Here is a 27,811-nt window from a genome sequence, read left to right on the forward strand (position 1 = left end):
GCCTATGTGTGAGACTTTAGCTTGTGGTGACAAACAACTATTATATTACCCATAGAGAGTGTTTACCATACCAAGAGTGTATGAGAGGAGTGAGCTCTTGGATCAGAGAGTTCCACATCCTGTCCTTTAGTTCTAATGATAAGCACAGCTAGGTCGTCATGGGAAGGTGTCCAAAGCCCCACTGAGCGTGCAGCCAGGACCAGAGGCCTGGCAGAAGTCACCAGGGCCCACAGCCCCTCTTCAGCTCAGATTAAACCGTGCAATTTCCGCCGCAAGCTCCAGATGTGAGGCTCGCTCGCCTCTCACATCCGTTCTCGTCAGTGCTCTGGCCAAGGAGCCTGCTGACCAACCTGAAGCCAGCCCCAGTCAGGCTGACACGTAACGCGCATTGTGCTGCTCCCCTGCGAGCTGGAAGTCACCGCGGTCAGCTCGGTGCTGGCACAACGGCTCACGGCCATACAGCTCTACTCAGGGCGGTCACTTTCATCTCTTTCTTTTGGGGGAAAAAAAAACAAAGGTTTTTGTCCCCTAAGCATATCAGGTTGGCACTGAATCACTGCAGCACAGAGGCAAGGTGAGAAAGCAATGCTTGTGAACCACTGATATGAAGGTAGCGTTACATGTGATGAGAGATTTGCTTTAGTGTCGGGTCAACTTATATTTCTTCCCACACGTTAATGTATGACAGTGGACTATAATGAAAAAGGACTTTCTTTGGTGGAAAAAAAAAAGGCATTCTGTTTTATGGCGGTAACTGTGTCATTCACTTAAGCCTTAAGTAAAACTTCTGGTAATCTTCACAACCTTTGGTGTCATTAGCAGTGCAATCACTGTGTGACTCGTGATAGGTTAAGTCCACTCAACTGGCTAATTTCTATTATTGATGAGTACCTTATTACCAGGAAACAGAGCCCTGTTGTATTTATGACTAAGAGAATGTTCTCACAGGTGAAGAATGTTCAAAAAGCAAGGAAGCAAATGCAAGTCTCCAACTGAAGGGTTTAATGAAATGGAACATAAGTGTGCACAAAAAGGAACTAAGGAAAGCCGGTGTAATGTTAATGGCCGACAACCGGTCATACAACCACAGAGGGCTTATAAAGGTGCAACATAATGACACACAGGTGACACGGTGAACAAGGCTCAACACGGGCCACCTGTGTGGGCTGAGGCACAAAACCAAAACATACAACACATGCAGCAGAAAAGCACAACAGAAAAGCACAACATAAACAAAAGGCCACGTGAAAGCCAGGTGAAGACTGCAGGCAGTGAGGCACCATTACCGAGGTTTAACAACTTTTTCCTTACACCATACAAAGGCATGAAACCTAGGCCTTGACACAATGCAAATCACTGCAAAACATAATATATTAATTTATCTTCCGAATTTCCCATGCCACAATATTGTAATATAATCTTATGAGCTAGAATAGAGCAATGATCTAAAATATATACATACATTTTGCAAATGCGGATTGCACCTTTAATCATCTGTGGTTTGAGGACTGAACAGAAAACTGTAGAATGAGGAGAGAGTGTGGAGATCTTGGACTTGAGTTCTGCATGGCTTCTGCTTTGCACTAGAAGGCCTGACCCCCTTGTAAAAGATCCAAGAGATTGTAGGGAGTGTAGAGTCATGGAGAACAGAGAGGAGGTAGGAAAGTGTTGGAGGTGCATAAAAACTCAATCTCGTTAAATAAATTATATGATCAATGAAATTTTGTTAAAGTGAAATGCACCAATCAGGTGTCAGGTGATGATGAAATTTTTGTATTTCACATTCATTTTTTGAGGTAACACAAACAGTAGTGATGAAAATAGTGGTCTTCTATTACCTGAATCATACAAGGGTGGCTGCATGCCTTTATATCTTAAATAAACACAACCTCCATAGTAAGCATAATGATACTTCAAACTCACAGTAGACTCCATCACTGGTAGGCAAAGGATTGTCATTATAAAACATGAAGCTTTATAAAACAATACAGCCAGTAAGCTTTTTGTAAAATGCTAGATTTCTCCTGCACAAACCTTTAAGAGGCTAAGGCCATGGCAAAAGGCATTTGGTAGGCATAGTTATTGTCAATAAGATAACCTTCACCTCGAAGGTAGACAGCAACAGGCAACCGTGACTGTTTCTCTTTGGGAAACAAGCCTGCTTTAACGTGAATTCTATAATAATGTAACTTTGATGCAATTTTAGCACAGATGGACATGAAAATGTAATGTACTCTCAGCATTGATTCAGTTCCTGTTGTTGCTTCTGCCTATCCTTTGAAATTAAACTGCTAAATATTGTCATAAGGTGAATCACTTTGTTCTAATCAAAAGCATATGCCTGTCTGTTCACAGATCCATGTAGAGTTTGGTCGATATGTAGCTAGGAAAGAAAACCACACGAGACTGCATGATGGAATAATAATTATTACTGTTAGTAAAGTGCAAAGTGAAAAGCTGCCTGCAAACATGTTAATAGCACATGCTGAAATGTGGAGTGGGTGGGGGTCTTTTATTTTATGGAAACATATATTTTTAAGTACGAAGCATAGTGCTAAGCATTAATATTACTGAATAATAAAAGCCCCCTCCTCTACTGGCCAGCCTGGATTCGCAGTTTGGGATGTATAATCGGATGCCATCAGGGTCCCGAAAGCATTTTGCAGGGGGTGGGGGAGGGAATGAAGGGGATAAGCATGTGTCAAAGAGACTGAGAGACTAGTGGAGGAATGAGTGATGTCCACTCAGCCATGCAGAGGAAAGAGTCCCCCTCTCCATCAGGCACCCCACAGACTGCCAGGGGTTATTTTTACTGCCAGGTACAAGTAAGTCATGACGCACAGGCCTCATTACTGATATTTATGGAACACAAATTGAAACGGAGAAATGATACAACATCCCCCGAGGACTCATCCACTCTTAATAGCTGTCGGTAAAGGGAGTGGAAGAAGGGGGCTCAAAAATGCTGACGGGCGGAATTCTTTCAGCCGTCGCACACTTTACGTCTCGTAATGGTTCCGGAGACCAGGCGAAGCCCAGATGTAATTAACTGCCACAAACAAGTGAGCTCAGGTGACCTGTGTAGCAACAACAGTGCCTACAGAAGTATGTAAAAAATGATAAATCTAGAAGCGAACAATTGTGAACATATTGTGCAATGGGATAAAATCCTGTGCTATTCTATAATATAGTTAGGAAGATTAGTTTGCATCATCTCAGACTGAATCTCAAACTGATCTAGCACTGCCTTTTTTCTCACTTCCTCTTGTTTATGATAATGATAGCAGTTATGTTAGTGACAGCGATTGTGATAGTGACTGCAATTGTGATAATGACAGCAGTTGTCATAGTGATTTTGATAATGACAACAGTTGTGATAGTGATAGCAATTGTGATAGTGACAGCGATTGTCATAGTGATTGTGGTAATGATAGCAATTGTGATAGTGATAGCGAATGGAATAGTGATAGTGATTGTCATAGTGATTGTGATAATAACAGCAATTGTGATAGTGAGTGTCATAGTGATTGTGATAATGATAGTGATTGTCATAGTGATTGTCATAGTGATTGTGATGATAGCAATTGTGAGAATGATAGTGATAGTCATAATGATTGTGATAATGATAGCAATTGTGATAGTGATAGTGGTGATGATAGCAATTGTTACAGTGATAAAGATTCCGATTTTATTTTTAAACTGAACTGGATCACTCAGTTTTGGGGATGTCTCTGATCTAATCCTATGAACATTTTTTAAAAATTCACTTCAGAGAATAATTACCAACCCTTAGGATTCAGTATGATTACTCAGTCTTTGTCTGCTAACTTTGGTTAGTTTTATACAGCACTGTAAAATAGAATCTGACTGGCTTCTGTTCATAAGTTCATAAAACCAAAACATATTTTTCTTTAACCTTAGCTGTAGTTTAACCTTGGCTGTAATTTAACTGTAGCTGTAGTTTAACTTTAACTATAAGTAGTTAAAAGTTAGATAATGAAAATCTCCTATCAGGATGTTTTGGATATCCTTAGAGTTGATCAAGGTAGGTGAAATGGACTTTTTTTTTTTTACAGTTCTTGCACAAAACAATGCAAGTTTGATTACTGATCCTCAACATGCTACATCTTAATGCAGCAATTTCCCTCAGCATTGCTGTCTTATTGATGTTTATAGATTCAGCTAACTCATATCAGATAGCATACACTACTGATGTAAAGACATTTCTGATGGCAGCTTTAGTGTATTAAGAAATGTTGCTTTCTGTCACAGAGGAATTGTAAATAGTCAGCACGGGCATGCCTAATCTTCAGCTTTAGTGCAGAGAGAAAGGGCTTCCCAGCCTGCCCTAGTCCTATGACTCACCCACAGCTAAGGGTGGAGTACAGGGAACAAGCTGTAGAGACCAGACCTTTCCATCACTTCCTGAGAAAAAGAGAGAGAGAGAGAGAGAGAGAGAGAGAGAGAGAGAGAGAGAGAGAGAGAGAGAGAGAGAGAGAGAGAGAGAGGGTGAGTGTGTCGGGGGGGGGGGGGTTGGTGCATGTAGAGTGACAGCTAAGCTGCAGTGCAGTGCAATTTATGGTTCAACTTTGATTGGGGGTTCCAATTCAGAAATATAGAACATATCTTATAATCATGAGAATTTTGCAAAATAGCAAAAAAAAAATTAAAATAACAAACTCATTGTTGATACTTTTATTGGTTAATAATAGCACTCATAATCTGTACAGCTAAAGCATCAAACATAAATTTAGAAACAGACAAAGCCCACTGAATTCAGAGTTAATATTTAATTATATTAATAATTACTTAAATAAGAACATAGAGTAGTTGAGAAAATAACTAAAATTAATTATTAATAATAATTAATTAAACTATACTATTATTGCCTAATTAAGTTACTACTTTTTCATGTGTCAATAATAATAATAAACCAATCTAATGTATGAAAAACCTAGGTAGGTATTTTCATGAATGAGAACAATTTAGTTATACTTCATTCTAATGAAACTGAACAAAAAAGACACGGTGTGTAACTTCATAGTTTCTCACAGACAATCATGTAGATGCAGATCTTATTAAAGAATGCAAAGATAGAGGAAGACAAGAAGAGATATTAGAACCCACAGGACTTTGTAATTAAATGTGTGTACATAATTTAATATATGACTCCTCGTCTCTAAATGGGGGGAGGGGTTCTTGACCTCCAAACGTTGCAGCTGGACTAGGTGGAATTAATAGTTGTTTGATTTGTGAAGGTTTATCTTTTTTAGTAAAAAGATATGAGAATCCTTGCAGTCAGGTAACTCTTACAAACCTTACCATTAAATAAAGTTAAAAAAAACAACAACAACAAAAAAAACATTTAAAAAAGGTTTCTCGCATTCATATTTGATACAATTCAGTTAAGAAAAGTATAGTTTAAACTTTTAGGCACATGTTAACACATTTATTTACTATAGTTTTCTAAAGGCAAATTCATTTCACCATTAACTAGAAGCTACCCTGTTTTATCCAGTGTATCAGATATTTTGGATTTCTCATTAAATTCATAATTATCTCTTTGTGTGACAATGAAGGGATTTGAACTGGTGAACTTGTGATTATGAGGCAGAAAAGCACCAGTGTCACAGTTTTTATCATTCTCCAAATATAGTTGCCTTCATTGCTGTGTTGCCATGGTGTTTTAGTTTAAAAAAAAATGAAAAGAAAAGAAACCATTAGTTTTTAATGCTTAATGAGAAGTTAAACGGTTGCATCCAGGACCTTGCAACTCCACAAATAAACTTTTACAAGCCCTTTTAAAGTAATATTGTACTATGCTTTGGGCCAGACCTTTATGGTAACCATTGCTGACCTTACTGAACATTACTCAATATAGATTTGCACACCTCTTTATGACGCTATGTGTTCTTACACTTCTTGTGTTGTGATCATAGTTCACTGATGGCTGATTTTGCCAAATATATAAAAGTCAGAACATGTGATATACTTGTTTCTTAGTTTGGAAAACTCATTGCCAAATCGAAGGATCACTGCATCTTGAAACATTCTTAATTGATCTATTTTCTGTCTGCTGTGCCCACACTTGTGATCAGCTTTCAAAAATATAAAAGAAACTGATAATCACACAGCATGCTGGAAAAGCTGTAGTATATACAGTGCATAATTGAATAAAAAAACCATCATCCCAGCAGTAAACCCTGTGACGTGTGAGCAGACATTTCAGTGCAGTAAAGGAACACCTGTGTGCTTCAGGGTACTGTTACTATAGATCCTGAACCTGAGCATACCGCTGCTTTAAAAGAGTAGTAGGCGTTCACTCTCAACGGCAGCACACAGGAGCACAATAGCTTTTGGTCTTTTTGATCTTTCGAGTGACTATGATACCTTCAACAGTCACAGCCTTCTGCTGTGCTGCATGCAGAGCAAATGGAAAATCAGTATGTTGAGGGGGGCGTTGGCATGAGGGCAGGTCAGGACAGGGCCTGGAGCATGGTGGCAGAGGGCAGATCAGGGAGCGGGCCTCTGGAGGCGCAGGGCATCTCCGCAGGAGCGGCACGGAGGAGGGCAGGGGGCGTGCGGGGCCAGGCGTGAGTCAGCCTGAGAGATGTGAGAACCACGGGAGAAAAGGTGGGATGGACAGGCAGGGACGGCCGCCGCCATGCTGTGATGCAGCCGCAGGAGGAGGGGAGGAAGAGAGGACAGCATAGTGGGAAGGAGGCTTTAGACATCGCCGCGTTACGTGAGACTGCGGCCACCTACGTTTTTAAAAGATTCTATGATTAACACTTTGTCGTAGCGTGGTATGATATTTAGTGATGTTCATCAGCACAGCCCACTGAACCTGACCAACACGACACCCCCCACACATACGCATGTCCATCTGTATCGTATTAAGACATCGACATCACGTGTCTCTTTATTACACCCACGCCCACTCACACACAGTGATCGAAGTTGATCCAGGGACACTGCTATGCAACTGACCCCATGCTATGTTCCAAACCAGTGTCTCATATTACGAGGCACTGGTAATAATGTTTGTGTAGTGTGAGCAGGCGCTAACAAGAAGACAAATGGACCAATAAGGCTGTCTCTCATCTTGCAATTCAATTGTGTATTGCATGGGTTTGTTGAACTTCAAATTTGCCCACTTTAAGACATTCCTTCTACGTTGTTAACTCACTAATCATCCGAAGCTGTATTAATGTTTGAATGCACTTTTGACCACAGAACTCTTACAAGTTATGTAAACCTAGAAAAAAGCTGGAGCAGCATGTTGTCCTCTCTCCTCCCTCTGTCTCTTCTAATGATCGGAAGAGTGACTAACAATTCCTTTTTAATGCTGACACCAATTTGTGTGCTTTTTTTTAATTTTGGAAACATCATGTATTGATATCTCCATATCTCTTCCTAGCACTAAGTTAAGCAGGTGGGCAGTTTAAGAATGAATGAACAAATGAATGAATAAGAGTGTGATTGACTCATAATTGCTTATGATCCAACTAAATTAGTGTAAATGTGAATATAGATAGAAACATGAAAGTAATATAGTGTGTTTTATGGTCAGACACTCCATGAAAGTTTAGTTTCTGTGTTTAGAAGCAAAAAAACAAAACAAAAAAACAAAACAACTTCTCAGCCTCTTTCTACTCTTTTCCCTCCATCCCTCCTGTGTGTGTGTGTGTGTGTGTGTGTGTGTGTGTGTGTGTGTGTGGTGTGTGTGTGGTGTGTGTGTGTGTGTGTGTGTGTGTGTGTGTGGTGTGTGTGTGTGTGTGTGTGTGTGTGTGTGTGTGTGTGTGTGTGTGTGTGTGGTGTGTGTGTGTGGTGTGTGTGTGTGTGTGTGTGGTGTGTGTGTGTGTGTGTGTGTGTGTGTGTGTGTGTGTGTGTGTGTGTGTTTTACCTGAAGCCCTGAAGCACACTACATGCTTTGACTGTGGGCTATTTTTACCATACTGTTTCATATCTTTTACAACTTCAGCTCGAGCGAACCTTGGCTCATCCCGGGTAAATACCACCTATTACTCATGTTACTTACCAGCACATTTGTAGGACACATGCAAGCATATCGCCTCGTCACTGCATAACAATTAGATGTCTGAGTGCTCACCGCGCAACTGATGGAATTTTACTGATAACAGACAACGTTTGTACTTGGAATTCGTGACTGAAAATTAACCATTATTCCTGCTGACAAGACAAAGGCGCGGGGAAAAGCTATTGTTATCTTTAAGTTAAGAACAAACTTCAATATTGACGCGGATTCGTCTCCGTTTTCGCAGTAGTAGGTTATAAAAGGAAGCATAAAACAGTGTTGCACAGATGTAAGTATGGCATTTATAACCATTTTACTCTTCATCGCTTTGTCTTAGGCAGCAACAAGTCCCCCGAGAACTTTGTCTTGACAGAAGACACAGAAAATATAAGCTTCTGGAATTTACTCTTACCTGACTCAGGTCCAGCTCAGATGGGGGAAAACTGACTGAGTATGTCATGAACTGTACTGGCTTCGCGTAAAGTTGCCATATGACGCGCGGTATATATCGTGGCTAAGAGGCAGCGGTCACATCAAAAGAGCACATGGATGTGGGTGCATAACTTTTCTGGTGATCGTTTATTGCTTATTCAAGTTCAGGGCGAGATCTGTTGCACTTAGTGGTCAGTTCGGTTCCCACCTAAACTTGACCGCCTTCGCTCATTTCAATCACGTAAGACCACTAACGGCGTTTGTCTGAGCAAGGGATTGCGAAATCTATATAGGGGTTTTCGGTAAATCGCGGTTGGTTACTATTGGTCCTGTCGTTAGAGCCACCAAGGTGTTAGAGAGTTTTAGCACGCGGATATTGCAAAGGGTTATTAGATTCATAAGTCACCCAAGTGGTGGGCGATATACTGAGCACGGGAGAAGTTCTCATATGATGACTTCAAACAAGACACATTACCTACCGGCATCTGTTGGAGTGTGTGGATATTAAGACACTTCTATCTCCAGGACAGCATTGGGGAAAATGGTAAGTAGCGTGGAATCACTATACTTACAGGAATAAATCCCCCAAAAAATGGCATTGCTTGTGGTATAGGGCTGATAGGAAAATAACGCATTAGTTGGATGGGTGGTCTCATGCTTATGGATCCCAAAGCTGAAGTTTAACGTCTATACCAGGGTATATTGCCAACGGTAGCGTAAAACTTTGTACTGGTGATGTTTTCTGCGATTTGGACATAGTGGGATAAAAAAATCTGAGCATGGGAGATGCTGGCACGTAGAGATGTACAAGATAAAAACTGTGATGAGAATTGTCCTCTCGCGCGCAGTGTACAAAACTGTATTTGTTGGCTGTTCAGTTTTTTGCAGTTTTTCTACGGAAAATGATTTTTTCCCGATGCCAATGTAAAAGCAACATGTGTAGACATGTGGATGTGCCCTGCAGGACACGAGCAGTGCATCAGAACGCATTCCAGAGCGGGACCTATTACGGTGGGATTTGGGGATGTATTTGGATCCGTTCTGGGGACTCCTTTTAGAGGAATTCGGACCGACTTTTGAAATAAGTGCTTCTTATGTTAAGAAAAGGTCCTGCCAACATGTGATCAAATATTAACAGGACGGACTTGGCAAGGATATATTCACGTGACAAGGCGTGGGGAAGCAATAGAGTAAAGCAATATCAAGTGGCACTTAACGAAAGTATAGATTTTTGCCTTCAAGTAACCTTAGCTTTGCTATGATTTCAGCACTTTGGACAGAGGCACCGGAGTCGTTGAACGCCGCGGACTAACACGAAGTGGACATCGCCTTTTATGCTTTGCAGATCTTTGGCCAAAGCTAGGGAATTGTTTGACTTTTGTCCTTTTTCTTTTTTTTTCCTTTTTTCCTTTTTAAAAATTTTTTTGTAAGTGCTTTCCGGGGGAGCCCTGTGAACGAGAGCGGAGAAATGAACCAGTCAATAGAGAGCTGGAGTTTTGTCGCCACTTAGAGCATGTGAAAGTTGAAATCTTAGAGATGCTGTAGGGTGCGCGTGCTTTGCAAGCTCCACTTGGTACACAGCGTTAACTTTGGGAAATGCAAGTGTTGGTCTTGGAGATCTAACCACTGATAGTGGTTGTCAGCTCTTAAAAAGGTAAGAACTGTTTCCGTTTTGATCCATTGCTACTAGCATTTTTGTGGGGGTATATCTTACTTCAGAAGAGACGAATTACACACCTTTTCTTATTTGAAGTTTGATTTGTGGTTATGAAAGATGCCGTCACGCGGTTGTGAATAGGTTAGGGCAGCGATGATAGGTATTGGGAGGTAGACTAAACCAGACGACATCGACTTATAAAGCAATTGACAAACTTAATGTATTTTTTTTTTTCTACACCGCAGTAGTTTCACTTTACGATGATGTTTTCCTTTTAGAACGTATAGCAGTGTATTTATAGATTGTGGCCATTAGAAAGTTGCTCTAGTTTAGCCGGACGTTATTATGAGTCATTCATGAAAATGTGATATTGGCGGTTGTTTGTCTTACTCTGTTATCAATGCATAAGTCATTAATTTACGCGTGAGTGCACATTTATTTGTTTGATACGGGATCTTAACCAGGGCGCCGGATGAATATGTACATTTTACTATCTGCAAAGAAACATTGTTTTTAGTGCGTATATGGATCATTCTGCGTTCTCACAATAACCATGCTTACAGAATTCCTGTCGTCAGTGGACCTCGTGTGTGAATAATCCACATAATGCCTATTTTCGGTTGCTGAATAATGGTGCATGTCTCTTAGAAAATATAAGACTCAGCATAAGTCGCCTTGCTACATATTACGCTATCTATCTATCTATCTATCTATCTATCTATCTATCTATCTATCTATCTATCTATCTATCTATCTATCTATCTATCTATCTATCTATCTATCTATCTATCTATCTATCTATCTATCTACCTTTTTGTTGGCTTATTTGTTTTTCTCACTTATCAGCTTTTTAAACTGTTGTTTCGTTAAAGTGACAGAACACTAATTTATTTCTTTTCAGTCGTTCCTAACTGGTGCAGCCACAGATATGTGTGTAATCTGTGTGAGTACCGTCGTCCCGCACTCCGTCACCGCGGACATATCGCTAGTGCTTTTACTACGGACCGCTCCTCCGTTTCATTCATCCCGAGATTTCCACCCCTATTCCAGCATCACCTGCTCCGGTTTCCCAGCGCGCAGGTCCGTGCATACGCGAACAGTTGGAGACCCCTTACAGCTAAAAGCACTCGCTACAGATAACATCTTCCGTTAAACTATTGAGAATCGACTGACCAAAAAATATAGCCTGAGGGGGGAAACGTTGCATACTTATTCCCCGATAAACGGAATAAGAATTTGGATAGGCGTGGTCAGATATTGTCATTTGTTATGGCTGGGTTAGATGGAGCCACCGATAAGATTGCCTGATAAGGAAATGGCTGAGAGGGTTCCACGCGTATCGTGGGGAGAAACGGGACGATGCCGTGCAAGATGAAGATAAACTAAGACAGTCAGCATTTTATAGGAAGCCTCGCTGATGATTTTCTGACTTTTATGCCGACTAAGTTTAGGAATTCGTCTCAGTTACTGAGGGGATGAGCGGTGGATATCAGCTATGCTTGTTTTTTTTTTCTTTGTATACGCTTCTGCTCCAAGAATCTGATTTAAGGGTGAAGCGACTGAAAGGCAAACAGACAGCCTCAAGAAAAGCCCAAGATATCTACGCCCACAGGCACTTTTGCCACTGCTTTAATCAAGAGGCCATCAGGCGGAATACAGTCAATGTCTCATTTAGCTGCTTTTAAGTTCGTTATGACCGTTTCCCTTTGTCCGGGTTCATTAGCTTCTTTCACGTTTCTGCAATGGTAAATCGGTAATTTCTCCATTAAAATATTTTATTATTAATCTTACAGGTTATTCCGTGTATTTCTATAATTACAAAACACTATATAGTAGCGTTCAATGTAAACATTTAATATGAGAAATAGCGGACAATTAGCTCGTGTTTTGTGAACTAGTCAGAATATAAAACAGGATTTCTGATCCTAAGATACAGATTAATTATTTATGTGCAATTGCCATTTAGGTATTCTATTGTATTGTTGCTACAGCGTTATGATTGTGCATTGATTATTCCGAAAATAATAGAAAACGTGATATCATTACAACCATGTTCTAAATAGATCATCTCTGTACTCTGCATGCTAACGAAAAGATTTCAGTTTAATGAAAAATGTTGCGGTATTTTATGGCTGACCAAACCTGCACTCATATATTTCAGTTTACCTTGTATGAGGAAAAGCCGTTTTCTGATGGTTTGTGCTCTTTAAAATATCAAACTATTTGTGTTCGGAGTCGTGTTTTTCCGCATTTTGATATTTGTTAGTTTATTTTGTAATGTTTTTCATAAGAGATGTGGGTTTATGGCGTGGGTGTGGGCGTGCGCAGGGAGGGGGAGTGGAGGCTGGGGTAGGGGGTGGGGGGTGGCACGACACACTTTGTATGTACGAAGGGTTTTTTATAGAACTTTCTGCAATGTACGTCATCGGATCAGTCCATAAATGGGGTTGTGTCATCTTACTGAGAATCTCCCTCTCTGGCCCCCTCTCACCGCACTCTGATCGCTGCAGAGTTAGGGTGGGCGTCAATAACAAATCTAAGAATGGTAGGTTTCATTCTAAATAACACAGAATTATATCGAGGCATTATATTTTAGTTTCATTCTCGATAATTGAATGTCGTGAGAGACCAATTATACGTATATACTGCTATATTAATATTATTATCCAAATAAAAAAAAATTGTTTACCAGGCCAGCTTTCTTAATTAACTTTTAAATAGGTGTACCGACATATTGCGTCCTGTTTCAGTCGCGGAATGAATTTATCATATTGAATATGTTGAATTCCTCGGGGAAATAAGGGCTCACGCACGAAGCTCTGAAAAAGAAAGCCTGTAGGTGTGATTTTAGTACAATTATGCGTATGCAATATATGCAATATGCGTATGAAAATATAATAATAATAATAATAATAATAATAATAATAATAATAGTAATAATAAGAATAAGCAAACTTATTGTTATTTTTCGATTTTAAAAATCGGGATTTTATATACTCTTACTGACACAAAAATGATACTACTAATTAAACTACCCTATTCATTGGACGGAAGAAAATGATTTATGATTTGATGCAGCAGTAAAGCCCTTAATATCCTAATACTGGACGATTTAGATAAGTTTCAAGCTCCATTTGTGGCGCAGCTTTCCCGTCTGTTTTCTCCTGCGCAACGCGGGCTGGCCAGCAGAGACGTGATGAATGGTGCGCGCGGCCAGTTTAACCATGACAGCCATCCGAGACGTAGAGCGAGCTGGCCTCGCGCGCAACTCGTTGATTCATTGCGTCGTATGTTGTGCAAGGATTATGGTATAGGCTAATAAGCACGGGCGACGCTCGTGAGCCTGACAGTACGATGAGGGGGCAACTGACGGTGTGAGTGTGTGGTGTAATGTGAACTGTATTAACGCAGGTCATTTTTTCAGGTATTTTATTTTGAACTTTTTTAGAAGCTATATGGCTTTTGGAGCTGTAGCACCAGTGATGTGCTTCCACAATGAGTGTACACGTGTGAGTGTGTGTGTGTGTGTGTGTGTGGGGGGGGGGGGGGGGGGGGGTAAAGCTGGGGGTGGTGTGTGTGTGTGTGGGGGGGGGATGTTGTTGTATTTATGTATATGTGTGTATATGTGTGATTCAATCTTTTACCATCAGTACATACAGATTGGATGGGGCTCTATATGTGAGCTTTGCTAGCTGTTGTCCACCCACCTGAGTGTTCTAATCAGTGATGTAAAATGGAGTGATACTCTCCTTGCAATGTGGGAGAGCTGGAGAGCAGTATTAGTACCGGTGCCTGGCAACTGGGGCTGCACCAAGGAAACCCTCGAACTAACTATTCGCCAGCGTCAATGCTCGGGTATGTACGCAAGGCGCCTGCTCTTGCATGTTTGCTTATGTTTCACTTATGTGCTGTTGAAGGATGCTAGACTCCTAGCTTGTGTATATGCCTGTGTGTGTGTGTGTGAGTGAGAAAGATAGATAGATAGATAGATAGATAGATAGATAGATAGATAGATAGATAGATAGATAGATAGATAGATAGATAGATAGATAGATAGATAGATAGATAGATAGAGAAAGAGAGACAAAGAGAGAGGGGAGGATGGATTTGTGTTAGTTGGAATGCGTCACTAGCAAAATTTTTGCAAAGGCTGTTTCCTTGGTTATTTATCTTTAAAGAAATTTTCATATGAATTATTTATGCTTCATTGGTCATTTCGATGACTCTAAGGTTTCTATAAAATCTGTAAAATCTTGAGATATTATTTTCTGTGGCTGGAGTTTCAGTCTGTGAGGTCAAGTATTCTATTGGCATTATACTCGTTGGCATTCTAACTTTGCCAAGCCAAATATTAATTGTCAAGAGCTTTATATCAACAAGTCATTATCATATTTTGTCATTTTGATTTGAGATTGTGTTATACAAACTGGTTACAGTGCTTTCTGTAAACAAGTGCTTGTCTACAGATGTTTAATTGCATCAAAAATACCTTCACCTCTCTGCTCTGGTAATTAGAAAATGTCCCATATGAAGACATGTCATACTGTGAAAGGTACAAGGACACATTACAGTGGTGAATGACTGCAGAAACAGTGCACCTAATTATGTAAATATAGATACATGCTACAGGTGTAGGAGTGTGCAGGGACCGTGCAGGGGCTGGATTACCAGAGGATAGAATGTAGAAGAAGGCTTACATCCCCACCCCCAGCCTGTGGATACATTACCAGGAGAGGCAGCGTATGCCACAAGGGATCAGTTACAAGCAAGTGTGTGTGTGTGTGTTACGACTAGCGTATACATGCCCATGTGTATCTGCTGAAATGGACATCTATGTGTAGTGCACATGCTAGCGGTCGACTTTTGGTCTGTCTACATTAAGTTGCCATTGGCTATGGAAGAGATGAAGGGACCTGTTAGAGTGCTGGATGTTGCTGCTGGAAGTGCTGAGGGCCCTGCAGTCATTCAGAACTGATAGGGAGTCTAAGACGAAAGGCTGTGTGTGTGTGTGTGTGTGTGTGTGTGTGTGTGTGTGTGTGTGTGTGCTGGGGTGGGTGGGAGTAGAGTGAGTCACACAGACACCCCCTCCCCTCACACAGCCAGACTCTCCTTCAGCTTCGCCAGCAAAGCAGTCAGGATCGGGCAAACCGTAATCATGGAGGGAGTGCTTTCGAGATCTGCCGGGTGACTCACTCATTTTAGCGTGGTGACACGGTGCAAACGTGAAGACTCACTAGAAAGAGTGTGTACATACTCACACACGCACACGCACATAAACATGCAGCTCTCGCTCCATCCCAACAAGCGAAGGAGAATATTGAGTCATAGGTATGGAGAATGGTATTCCTGCTAAGCTCTACACATCTTGTTGGATATATGCGCATTTTAAAATGAGCTATAGGCTTCAACTGCTGCTTGTTTATGTCAACATGTGCTTGTTAGTTAATGCTTCAGGTTCCTACCACATTCCTAAGAGCTTTTTTTTTAACCACAGGGATGGACAGGGTTGTATGTTCATATTTAGTGAGAAATGTACCATTGTTATGTGACTATGTAGAAAGTAATATCCAGCCTGCATTTGTACAAGATGACAAGGGCCCAAAAGCCAATCAATGTTCGCTGCTTCTTTGATAAAGCTATAACCCTGTCTGTTTCCATCATGTTTTTTGGCATCACCACACGTTGAGCAGTGGGAGCAATGATAGAAACATCTCCTCTATGTCCTCTACCCAGTCTTCCCTGTGACATATTTTATGATTCAAAATCTTGCCCCATCAGGTTTCACCCATGAATTTCAGGGCATCAGTGAAGGTATGTTGAAGAGCGAGTGAACCACGTCCTTGAAGGATTGCGTCAGGAGCCATGTTGGTCCCAGACGAGGCAACCAGGACAGGACCAGCAAAGAGGAGTTTTTGAGAAAGCTGAGGTGACGTCATTAGCGACCCGACCTATTGGATAGAGACACGGCCATCGCTTCTGACGCCGCTCCGACTCTCTCAACATTCGCCGCTGCTCTTTTCAAAAGACAACACTGGCGTGAGCACCGGGAACAACACATATTTGCCCAAGATGAACTGAAATCCCAGCAATGTGTTTATGTTGGGGAATGCTGCTAAAGGGCTGAAGGTTCTGGCATTTGAAGTGGCACTTCTCGAAGTGCCAAAGAGGAACGTTCAGGGGTTTGGCATATGTGAAACTCCTTGACCTTCTTTAACATCATATAGGCCTGCATAAGCACTCAAACTTTGTGGTTATGTGAGTTGTGGTTATGTGAGTGTGGCTGGCATTGTGCTGTATTTGCAGTTCTGAGTGAGACCTATGTTTTTGTTTTTGTGCTCCTAATGAGAAGCAGAGTGATTTATTTATGAATTACCTGGCTGGAACAGCCCCAGTGTGTTCTCTCTCTCTCTCTCTCTCTCTCTCTCTCTCTCTCTCTCTCTCTCTCTCTCTCTCTCTCTCTCTGTGTGTGTGTGTGTGTGTGTGTGCACGCCAGGTTAAGCTTTATCCCCCTCTCTTGGAGTCATGTCGCTCAGCAATTGCTGATGCAACTCTTTGTCATCCAGAGTTTGCCGTCTCCTCCTGTGATCCTATGGGTAGTGCTATATTCATCTTGGCTTATCCCTATAGGAGCTTGGGGGAGGATGTGAGCATGAGAGTGTGTGAGTGCATGAAGGTGATAGTATACTTAGATTTAGATTTGTGTGAATGGATTTGTGCATATTTACATGTTTCATGTGCTTGCAAGTGTGATTGTGAAAGTGAGATGAAAAGGGAATGTAAGAAAACCAAAGCATGTGATGTGTGTGTGTGTGTGTGTGTGTGTGTGTGTGTGTGTGTGTGTGTGTGTGTGAGTGTGTGTGTGTGTGTGTGTGTGTGTGAGTGTGTGTGTGTGTGTGTGTGTGTGTGTGTGTGTGTGTGTGTGTGAGTGTGTGTGTGAGTGTGTGTGTGTGAGTGTGTGTGTGTGTGTGTGTGTGTGTGTGTGTGTGTGTGTGTGTGTGTGTGTGTGTGTGTGTGAGACAGAGCAGATGTTAGCATCCTCTCCCATGCTGTGACCATCTAGGTCTGGACCACTCCACCTCATTGCCTTAGACAGAGAATAATCAGAATCACCAAGCCACAAACTCATTGCTATAAATCTCACATTGGGCCATCTTGGCATCACCTACTCATGAACAAGAGGTGCAAAGTCAATGAAGAGAAAAAGCATTCACATCTTGGCTCACTGCCAAAATTTGTGTGAAATTTTACTAATGCTGTAAAAGTCATTCAAAATATGAACAATTAAAGAAATGAAGAGAGCAAATATTTCAATCTTAAGGTACTCTTGACATGTTGGACAGTTTGGGAAGAAAACAAATTGTTAAAAATCCTATCCATTAACATCATGACTGACATGAAAAGGTGTTTAAGGGGGAAAAAAACCCCAAACAAACTATGGGCTGGTAGCGTTATGTGACATATAAGCTCTTCTTGCAGGATAAAAAGGTGGTCAATAGACAAATGACAATGGTTAAAAACTATCACCCACAGAGATCTCCAGAACAGAATAGGACCTTGATGCAGTGGAAATGAGGAGGAACCGCTTTACTTTGAAGCTGCTTTTAGAATAACAAAGGCAACTATCAATTTCATGAGATGATCTATAGTCTTGTCACACGAGGGTTTCATTTTAATCCGCCCAGTGTCCATTTAAAAACAATGAACGCAGGCTGGGCATATAGGATGAATGAAGCAACAAAACATTATGGCCAAAGCACTCGGCTACAGGCTCGGTAAAGGCTACAGTCACTACATTTGCTTCAACATTTCCAAGGTGCCGATGTCGCCAGTCATTCAAAAGTTGAAAAGCTCAGTCTCGTTTTGCGATGCAGTCGTGGGCTTTAAGAACACAGAGATTTGACAGCCGTGTTGAAAACATTCGTGGACATGTTCGTGTTGGGCAATTCCGGTTAAGTAGTTGAATTTCCCGTTAGTTGCACTTTACATGGACAAAACATCAAACCATTCTACGCCAGAAGATCAAAAACTAAAGAAATCGACCAGTAGCCAAGTTCGCTGATGAGATATTTCGAGAAGATGCGCGCATCCAAAAGTCACCATATTTTAACAGCGACAAACATATCAAGAAACTTGGTCTGCAACAAAAAATTATGATTGTGACTTGACATCCCTAAAACAGATTAGCGGCGGTATGCAATTCAATTCCTATAAAAAAAAAAAATTCGCTTTGGTACCGGATGAATGGCACAATAACCTAGACTTTCCGTTTGTTCTGAGGCTCATGCAGCTGACCGGGTTGGCTGGTAGACATCCAGCGGCGGAGTCACATGTTGCAACGTCACGATGTAGTTAGGTACTGTAGTCGCGAGGAATGAAGCCGTCATTTCAAGCTCGAGAGGTCTCTCCACGCGCAGTACCGTGTGTGCTAGTATGCCATCCGACTGCTTAAACCGAACTCCAAAGGATCCGCTCAGTCATGGGAGTCCATTACTTCAGCCATGCAATTTCCACCATCAATAATTTCATCTATTTGCTTCCAAGCTGAAGAGACAACTTGCAGCCACTGGCGACTATCGGGGAATAACGCATAAACAATTGCGCAGAGGGCTATCCAAAACATCCCAGATGACACTGTCCCGTTGAATGGGCTTCTTTCCCACTGGACAGTAAAGGTAGGTGTTTTGTGCGGGGTACTTTCTTTAGTTTATGTGCCTTCTACCGAGGCGTGTGGAAGAAGACGGGCACTTCTTCTAAAGCGCTCAAGTAGTGTCTAATGCAAACGTACTGGCTATACCGCGACTTGGGAGCAGGTAGTGAAACTTTATCTTCTTGTTCATTAATAAGAAAAACCGTTATTATGTTGAGTGAATTTTAAATGTGCAACCGGAAAGGGGTCAGCGCAATCGAAAAGTTTTCGGGCTAATGTTTACCTGAAGCTTTGCACCGATACATCGAAACATCTTTTCAACGACTGATCAATAGGTGCAATTAATGCGATCAGTCAAAACCTTCATCACTTGTCTGTTAAAACCCTTTAATAATTAAGTTTGACTTGCGTGTTTTGATATTGTTCTTTGATAAACTCCTATTTATTTCACAGAAAACTTGTGGAATATATGCAGTGTAAACTTTGACATGGGGAATAAATGGGTTTGGTGTATTCAATAAGACTGCATAGGAAACTCGAGCCCCACGGTTTGTCTACCCTTTCCCATAGCCTGATCAGCTTCCAAGGCAAAGAAAAGTTCTCGAATAAAACTTTTTGCGCTTCCATTAAGGATAGTATTGCAATTGAATGCAGAATTTCGGACTAGAAAAGTCCAGTTTAAGATGCTTTATCTGACTGTTCACAAAGCACGCATGTGCTTCAAATTCCTGGGAATGTAAATGATTCATGGGCCTACTTATCCATGATCCTTGACCTATCAAAATTTCTCATTAGCTTTGCGGATATTGAATTATACTGCAATATTAAAATTCTGAATAGGTTTGTAGGTTGGCCAAAGTGAAAATAACAAGCTGGCCGAAGTAGTTCATAGAAGTAGAGGAAGAATCCATCAATTTGCAGTTTTGAGTTGTTTCACATATTTGTGAAACAGTGTATTAATCTGAATTGTTTAGGAAATTGAGATTCATGGAATACATGATCGAGAAGGACTTATCTAAATGGACAGCAACGGTACATTCATTTAGCATGTTCGCCGCTCTTTTGCGTTTTGTGCGTACTTGTAAAGGAGGGTATGTAGTAGCCTATGTCCAATATCCAGTAGGCTATTGCCTTGCCGGCTGATAATAGAAGCGTAACAAACGTTTTATGCAGACAAATACGCCATCTAGCGTAAATATGTCGTAAAGTCCATACCTGACAACAGCAACCCAAACTGCTGGATTATGTTGCTAATGCTACCTGGCTTGTTTTCGAATACTAAAAAAACTTTGACGAGTGCTACTAAACTTTTTTTTCAGGTTTTTTTTTTCTGGTATGTGTTTTCGTTATGTGTTTCTAGTGTGTTTGTGAGTTTGTATATGTGTGTCTCTGCCTGTTTTTGGATGAAGGACTGAAAACAAGTAACAGCATTACTCTGGCTTTGCAATAAGGAATGTTTTGATGAGTGCAGTAACATGTTCTCTCAGTAGTTAAGGAAAAAAGTAACCTAGGTGGTAACGCCATCTACCAGCATCACAGTGACAAATCTTGGATGATATTTCCGACGGTTGTCCTTTCTCCTGTTACGTGAAGGGCTGAAACTTATACATTAATCATTACCGCACTAAAGTTTAATTTGGTTTGGTTCCCTGCTTTCCAGGAGCCAGTAGTTCTACCTCTATCCTAACAAGCCTGAGAACTTCAAAAGGAATCAATTAGGCTACAGAATGCACTTGAATTGTTTTAAATGAAAATTGGCTTGCAACATTTATGTTTAAGAATGCACCTGAAATACCTAATCTGTCAAAAGAACCTTCTTCACTCAGCTACCAAATGTAGCGTCCTCCATGTGTTGAATGATGACATTTTGCTTACACATGCTAAGATTGATGTAACCTCTGTGAAACTGGTTATTTTAATTCCGTTCTCCAACCCTTTTGGGATGAAAGCCCACTAACAGTGTCCAACGCTGAAAATAGACGTTACTGGAATGAATGGGCAGGCTACCAAGAAAGTGAGGGCCATAGAAGTAAGCCATGAGATGGGGACAGAACCTCAGAGTCTCCTCCACCTCGTTCTTTGCATGCCTGTAGCACAGCTGTGTTACATTGTGGAGGGACCTAAAATTACCTGAGGATGTGCTTCAAAGGCTCCGACATACTTCTTGCAACCACTAAAGCTGAGTGAGACTGAGCCAAAGACTTTCCAAGCCTGCTGCCGTACGCTGCTGTTTGATGCCACTGTGAGATTAATGATTAGCTTGGCACGGAGCCTTAGAATGGCCATGGCCGCGGTCGCTTTGGTGCTGAAGTGGGTTGAGTTCAGCAGAAACTGGTCAGCGGTGTCACATAAAAATGTCATGAGACATTTCTTTATCATCACGTTGGCACTTGCTGAGTTTATGCTATTGAATTCCACAAAGTTTCTGAAGGAGCTTGGAGGTCTTAGGCAGTGCACATTTCCAGGGTTTTTTTGGATTGTCGTGCCATTGTCAGGCATTAGAGTACCAAGAAAATACCAAGAATACCAAGAAAATCTAGGTGCTTTTGTTATGATCTTATAAGATCTTCTACGGTCCTTACTTGCAATCCATTTTTAACTTTGTTACCGGCCGTGGTGTTCTTTCAAACATGCTACCGCATATAGGCGCGCAAAGAGTAAAAAAGTGAAAACCTCCCATTTTTTTCTGTCAAGTGTCAAAGCTAACAGAGGAGCTACAGCTGCCACTGCGCTTTCATGTTGGCAAAGCTTCATCTGTCTGTCAGGAAAGGATTCCTCCTGTAATCCTTGCATGGCATGGAGACTTAAGCAAATAGAGTTGTGACGAGCCAGGAGCAAGCAAAGGGAACAACCTTGTTCTTCCAGCTTTTCTCTAAACAACCGAGCAGGTGCACAAACCCCCCCTCCCTCCAATAGCGATAGGGCTGCCACTCTTGCTCGCTCAACTAGAGATCAATCACTTTTTGTAGTAAAAGTGCTTGTGTTCTTTTGTGTGTGTGTGTGTGTGCGTGTGTGTGTAATCTGTGCACGCATGTGTGTGTGTGTGTGTTTGGGATGGAGACCTAGTATCAAATACAGCTGTGCAGATGGTGTGTCATCACTACACCTTCATGTTTCTTTGTAGACAGAAAACCCAGGGGTCACCTGAGGCTGGGGGGATGGTTCTATGGAAGGCATGACTGGTGGAGATGTGCCACAAATTCAAAGGCACATGTTTCATGTGGCTTCCATGGCGATAGTGTAGGTTTCACAAAGAGGTGTAAATTGTATGAGCTCCTACCTCTGTTTACTTTCATGACTCCAAAGATTGTTCTACAGATTGTAACCCCTCACCACTACTACCACCTGCTGCACACATGCACATACACCATGTTTGCATACGTTGGCAGGATATTGATATTGAGACTGCAAGACGCAATTCAGAGGGAAAGACACACACAGGCGACATATTATAGCGGAACAAACGCGAACAGGGCGGTAATTTGGTTTTTTCCCATCCTGGTTTGAACAAGATAGAGGGTCTGGGTTATTGCCGACTCAGTCCCAGTGCAATAAAGTGATTCACCGTCGAGATTGCGTTTTAACAGGAAGGTGATTGAGAAGCATAATCCATATTGATTCGCCTGATGGAAACAGGAAATAGCAGGGTTAGAAATAAATCGTTTGTTGTTCCTGGAGAGTGGGGACCCCAGAGGAACAACAAGCAATTGCAAGCTGATCAGTTGCGCTGCGCACCCCCACCTACCCCCACCAAGAGCCCTCCTTTCCACCTTCCCTCCGTGCCTGGTTCCCTTCCTCCATGCCGCCTTGGAGACCTGGAAGAGACGTCATCGGGGTTGTTTTGCTGAGAAATGATGCTTAGCTCCCCACGCCCAACACCTCAAGTCCACCCTTTTACTGCCTAAGGCTTTTACAATGTCAAACGGAATCTTGTCCTCCCCACAATCACAACTGCTACCCAGCGTAGGTGATCTCTCATTTCCTTTGCCTCAAATGTCCTACTGGATTGTTTTTAGCACAGAGCAAAAAAAAAAAAAAAAAAAAAAAAAAACCTGCTGAAATAGCTACCCAGTCTGTACTGTAAGTGTTATCTGGGCCACATGTGCTTTTTCGAGCAGGCTCTAGGCAGGTAAGACAGTGCAGTCTTGCTGTCACTGCCAAGGATGAGGCTACGCGTTACCTGTCACTCCGTGGTACCGTAACAAACTAATAAAAATTCCTCCCTTATTAGCGGCACCGCAGATGTTTGTTAATTGGGATCATCATGAAACTGGGGCAGCAGCTGGGATGTGTCCGTGTGTGTGTGTGTGTGTTTGTGTGTGTGTGTGTGTGTGTGTGTGTGTGTGTGTAAACCTGCATTAGGGACATTTCCAGGGAGGTTGAGGGGTGTGCTGACAAAAATATATCTGTCCCTGAAGAGGCAACACATTTGGAGGAAGTTTCAAACAAGTGAGCAAGTGCGAAATAAGGCAGAATGGAGTTCTAATCCTTGGTGGTGTTTTAAAATCCACACTAAGGCTTCTGCAGAGGTAAATGCTGACAATGTAAGAAGCTTTTTACTTTCTTTTTTTTCCATGACGGGAAAAGCTGATGGGCTGAAGCATGGTTTCGTGACTGCAGGAGTGCTGCGCACATACATTTTGCATGACGTAATTAGGATCGATCTGTTTTCCATATCTGTAATCTCAGTCTTTTTCTATGAATTATTTAGATATTTCTCTTCACACTTGTTTTTAACTGTGTAAGAGAAAAGATTAAAGAAGTGCGGTCCCATCTCCTCTATAGAGCATCCACACACACGCGCGCGCCCCACACCTCGTGGGGGTGGCACGTCACAGGGCACAGGGACTTGCCGCTCATTAAGGGGAGGGCTGCGATATTCTGAATCGAGACCGTGGGACTCCCAGCCTGCCTATTTATAGGTGCCGTGTCTCCATGGCAGTCACCGCTGCGCTGGCGAATCGCAGACGCGACCCCAGACGCCAATTAAGAACGAAACAAATGCCTTTTAGATGGGGCGTGTCCCCGTCTCTCTCCCGCCCCCTGTACCGCCCACACGCCCCCCCCCCCCCACATCCATATCCCTAGCCTCTTTCTCCAGGCTGCTCAGTGCTCTGGGAGTACACTGCGCACTGTGTTGGCCAAGCCTTGCTGCAGCGCAGGGCTATTTTTAAAAAGCCCCACCCCCCAAATGCTACACCACCCTCCCCCCTCAACGCACACACACCTCCTCAGCCCCTCCTCCTGCTCAGGAAGGAGCCCAAGCCAGAGATGTCTTTGTTGTTGTTGTTGTTGTGTTTTGGATGCTCCCCTCGCTGTTATTTGCGAGCGCTGTAGCACGCTTTGGGATGTCGACGGACGTAGTGAATTGCTGTGACTCGTAGGGGCTTCAGAGAGGTAAGGGGGCGAGAAGCCCAAGAAGAGATGGGGTTGCGGGGTGAGAGCTCCGGAAGATGTTTCCCCATGTCTTTCGATTGCTTGATAGTCAGGGTGTCAAAGGCCATCTCAAGTCAGATTTAAAATCAAGATCAAGTCACTTTTAAATTCATCTGTGGGGCACAGAATAGTTTTGATAAATGAATGAATGAATGAATGAATGAATGAATGAATGTTATCTCTCATACTCCATACAAGTCCATCTGCCTCATATAATTTGTAACTTATGATCTTTTTCTGTTTTCCTCTCTTTCTGACTGTTAGTTAACCTGCCCTGGTCTTCTTGAAACAAAGATTAGGATCAATGAGATTTTGAATAGAGCATTTAGAGAGTGTTCAAAGTCCCTAAAGATCACCATTCATAAAATCTTCTCAAAGTGAGCTGATAAGGCTGTGGCACAGTTTCTCCCATTGCCACATGGGAGCTCTGAAATGAAAGATGCTCCAAGTAGGTCTACATTTTATGGGCTATGGAACCTATACAGTGGCAAACATATGCATGGTAGCCAAGTGTTTTTTGTTGTTGTCGTTGTTTTTTTGCTGGTAGGTTTGGGGACAAGTGAGTAGCTTTTAAACTTTTAAAGCACCTCTTACCTGTTTTCCTCTGTCCCCTCATCATAAGATTTGCTGAAGTTTTCTTTTTTTAATGTCTCCACCTTCCAGCATTCATCCTAAGTCTACGACTGAGTAGGCAGCAGACAGGAGAAACCTATAGTCATACATCAGTCATCACGTACTGGTAGCCAGTGCTTAGCATCAGACAGTGTTGCATTGGTCTGGTGAGATGCTAGAGAGAGCATGCTCAGTATCCTCACGGGAGAGCGGGGAGGAGGCAGCGGGGGACAGCCTCTCATGTCCTCCTAATGATACTCCCGGGTCTCTGTATTTAGCCTTGTGTGTGTGTGTGTGTGTGTGTGTATGTGTGTGTGTGTGTGTGTGTGCGCGCGCGCGCGTGTGCATGTGTGTGTGCTTGCATGTGTGTGCGCTTGTATGTGTGTGTGCGCTTGTATGTGTGTGTGTGTGTGTGTGTGTGTGTGCGCACGGACAGATCCGGTGTGCTGCATCAGTTGTGCCAGCACTCCCCTGTGCCAGTGACTAAAAATGAAACAAAGAAATAACAAGCTTGCATGTTGTGTTTCTGTTGCTGTGAAATGGGAAGCTGGTTTTAGATCTGCAGCTTTGCACACAGGTTACACACGAGCGTCGGATGGCGGGGGACCGATTGTAAATGAGTCAACAAGCGCTTCTGGGAATCAGATTTAACCGACTAACATAACAAAGACACATTGAGAGATTGACTGACCTCTAGTAACGAGACATTGCATGCATGCATTTCCGTAATGTGCATTGCTTTCTAACTCTTCACTTTGCAGGCATTCCTTTTCAATTGAAAGCATCCCTCACGCTCTCCCTCTTCTCTTACTATCCCTACTCCTCCCCCTCCCACCTTTCTATCTTGCTGTCTCCAGTTCCAACAGGTCAGAAGAGTGATGACCATCCTGTTCCTTACTATGGTTATTTCATACTTCAGTTGCATGAGAGCTGCGCCCATGAGAGAGGTTCCGGGCGTGCACGGGGGCCACCGAGCCGAGGGCTACCTGGAGGCCGCCGCCGCCGCCGCTGTGGCTTCGGCCGCCCGGGGCCACGGGACTCCACAGAGCGGGGGAGGGCTGCCCTCGCTCACGGACACTTTTGAGCAGGTGATCGAGGAGCTGCTGGAGGTGGAAGGAGAGGCTGCGCAGCATCTGGGTCCCAGGGCCGACCAGGGCCAGGGAGGGGGCGGTCCCGGGTCTCCCGCCGCCGCTGACTCGAAGGACGTCGACATGTACGCCTCGCGGGTGATGATCAGCAACCAAGTGCCTTTGGAGCCGCCGCTCCTCTTTCTCTTGGAGGAATACAAAAACTACTTGGACGCCGCCAACATGTCGATGCGCGTACGACGGCACTCGGACCCGGCGCGGCGCGGGGAGCTCAGCGTGTGCGACAGTATTAGCCAGTGGGTGACGGCCGTGGACAAAAAGACGGCCATCGATATGTCCGGCCAGACCGTCACCGTGCTGGAGAAGGTTCCGGTGGCCAATGGTCAGCTGAAGCAATACTTTTACGAGACCAAATGCAACCCTCTAGGGTACACAAAGGAGGGTTGCCGGGGAATAGACAAGCGGCACTATAACTCGCAATGCCGGACAACCCAGTCGTATGTGCGAGCCCTCACCATGGATAGCAAAAGAAAGATTGGCTGGAGGTTTATACGGATAGACACTTCTTGTGTATGCACATTGACCATTAAGAGGGGGAGATAGTGTACACAATGTATAGATTTTATTGAGAGTTCTAAAAAGAGAGAGAGAGAAGTAATCTATTTGTATATATACATAACAGGGTAAATTATTCCGTCAGATGAAAATTTTATGGACTGCATGTAAAAAAGATGAAGTTTATACAGTAAAAGTGATACTACAGTCTATTTATTGAACATATTCATGACCTTGTAAACAATTAAAAAAAAATCTGATCAGTCATTTGCGCCCAGTTTAAATTACTATATCACATTCCTCAAGACGTTGTGGTTTTTTTACGTTGCCAAGAGCTCACGTGATGAGGGGAGGAGAGCAAAGAGGGAGAATTATATAAGAGAAAAAAAACAACTTGCATGCTGCTTCAGTTGTGAATTGAAAAAAAAGAAAAAAAAAACAAAACTGTCCACTTTTGGAAAACAAGGAAACTATTCCAACCAAAACATTCTGTTTACATTCTCAGCAGTGACAGGACATCCTCCTCAAAGTACTTTATCTGTTTCCTATTCTAAACTACTCAAGGTAATGTTGGAATTACATACTATGTCAAGGTGCTGTTGTCAAAGCTTTGCTGTTTATTTTTTTATCCCCACGAAATGAAAGAAAAATATATAAAGAATTATTTATATATATATATATATATATATATATATATATATATATATATATATATATATATCTTATAAAATCTATTCATTGACATGTTCTGATTAATATAATTCATTTTGTATGTTGTGAAGTTGTTTGCAATATTAAATTGAAATATTTGAAGAAATAAAAATGACTATAGGCAACTGAAAAACCAAACCAATGTCAATAAAGTTTGAGCTCTCCCTTTGCAGGTTTAAAAATCAGAACAGACTTTGGAGAAGATAGAATTATCCTCCATTTAGTATCTACATTACCCTTTAAAAGGAACCTGTTTCCTAGTTCTAGTTACAGATTGCAGCTAATCCTAGACTAACTAACTTAGTCATCGAAAAGGTTTAGCCTTTAGTTTAACCTTGAACTAGATTTGAAATCTCTGTAAGGCTTTAAAGTGCTTAAACAACAGCAGCAAAAAAAAAAAAAAAAAAAAAAAATATATATATATATATATATATATATATATATATATATATATATATATGATAAGAGTAATAAGCGAAAAAAAAAATGTTGAAAAAAAGAAAATGTTGAAAGATTTTTAGTGAAAATAAACATAAATTAATATTTTTTTTATAAATAAACAACCCCATGTTAAAGCCGGTGTGAACATGCAAAGCAGCACCTGCTCTCATGTCCTCCTCTCACATGTGCTGCCA

General features: G+C 42.1%; 1 protein-coding gene across 4 annotated transcripts; it reads left to right on the plus strand.

Annotated features, from left to right (window-relative positions):
- Positions 1–8,626: 8,626 nt before the first annotated feature.
- bdnf (brain-derived neurotrophic factor) lies at positions 8,627–26,730 on the plus strand. 4 transcript variants are annotated; one of them, XM_027008950.3, is made up of 2 exons: positions 8,627–9,014; positions 25,680–26,730. In XM_027008950.3, the coding sequence occupies exons 1-2, from the start codon at positions 9,012–9,014 to the stop codon at positions 26,511–26,513; spliced, it is 837 nt and encodes a 278-aa protein (XP_026864751.2). In that variant the 5' UTR covers positions 8,627–9,011; the 3' UTR covers positions 26,514–26,730. The 4 variants fall into 4 exon arrangements, with proteins under 4 accessions (XP_026864751.2, XP_026864755.2, XP_026864753.2 ...); XM_027008954.3 differs by lacking the exon at positions 8,627–9,014 and adding an exon at positions 9,594–10,124; XM_027008952.3 differs by lacking the exon at positions 8,627–9,014 and adding an exon at positions 17,742–18,799.
- Positions 26,731–27,811: the final 1,081 nt, after the last annotated feature.

Source organism: Electrophorus electricus, chromosome 23, assembly GCF_041902795.1.
Source record: "Electrophorus electricus isolate QZ-2024a chromosome 23, ASM4190279v1, whole genome shotgun sequence".
Classification (NCBI taxonomy): Eukaryota; Metazoa; Chordata; class Actinopteri; order Gymnotiformes; family Gymnotidae; genus Electrophorus; species Electrophorus electricus.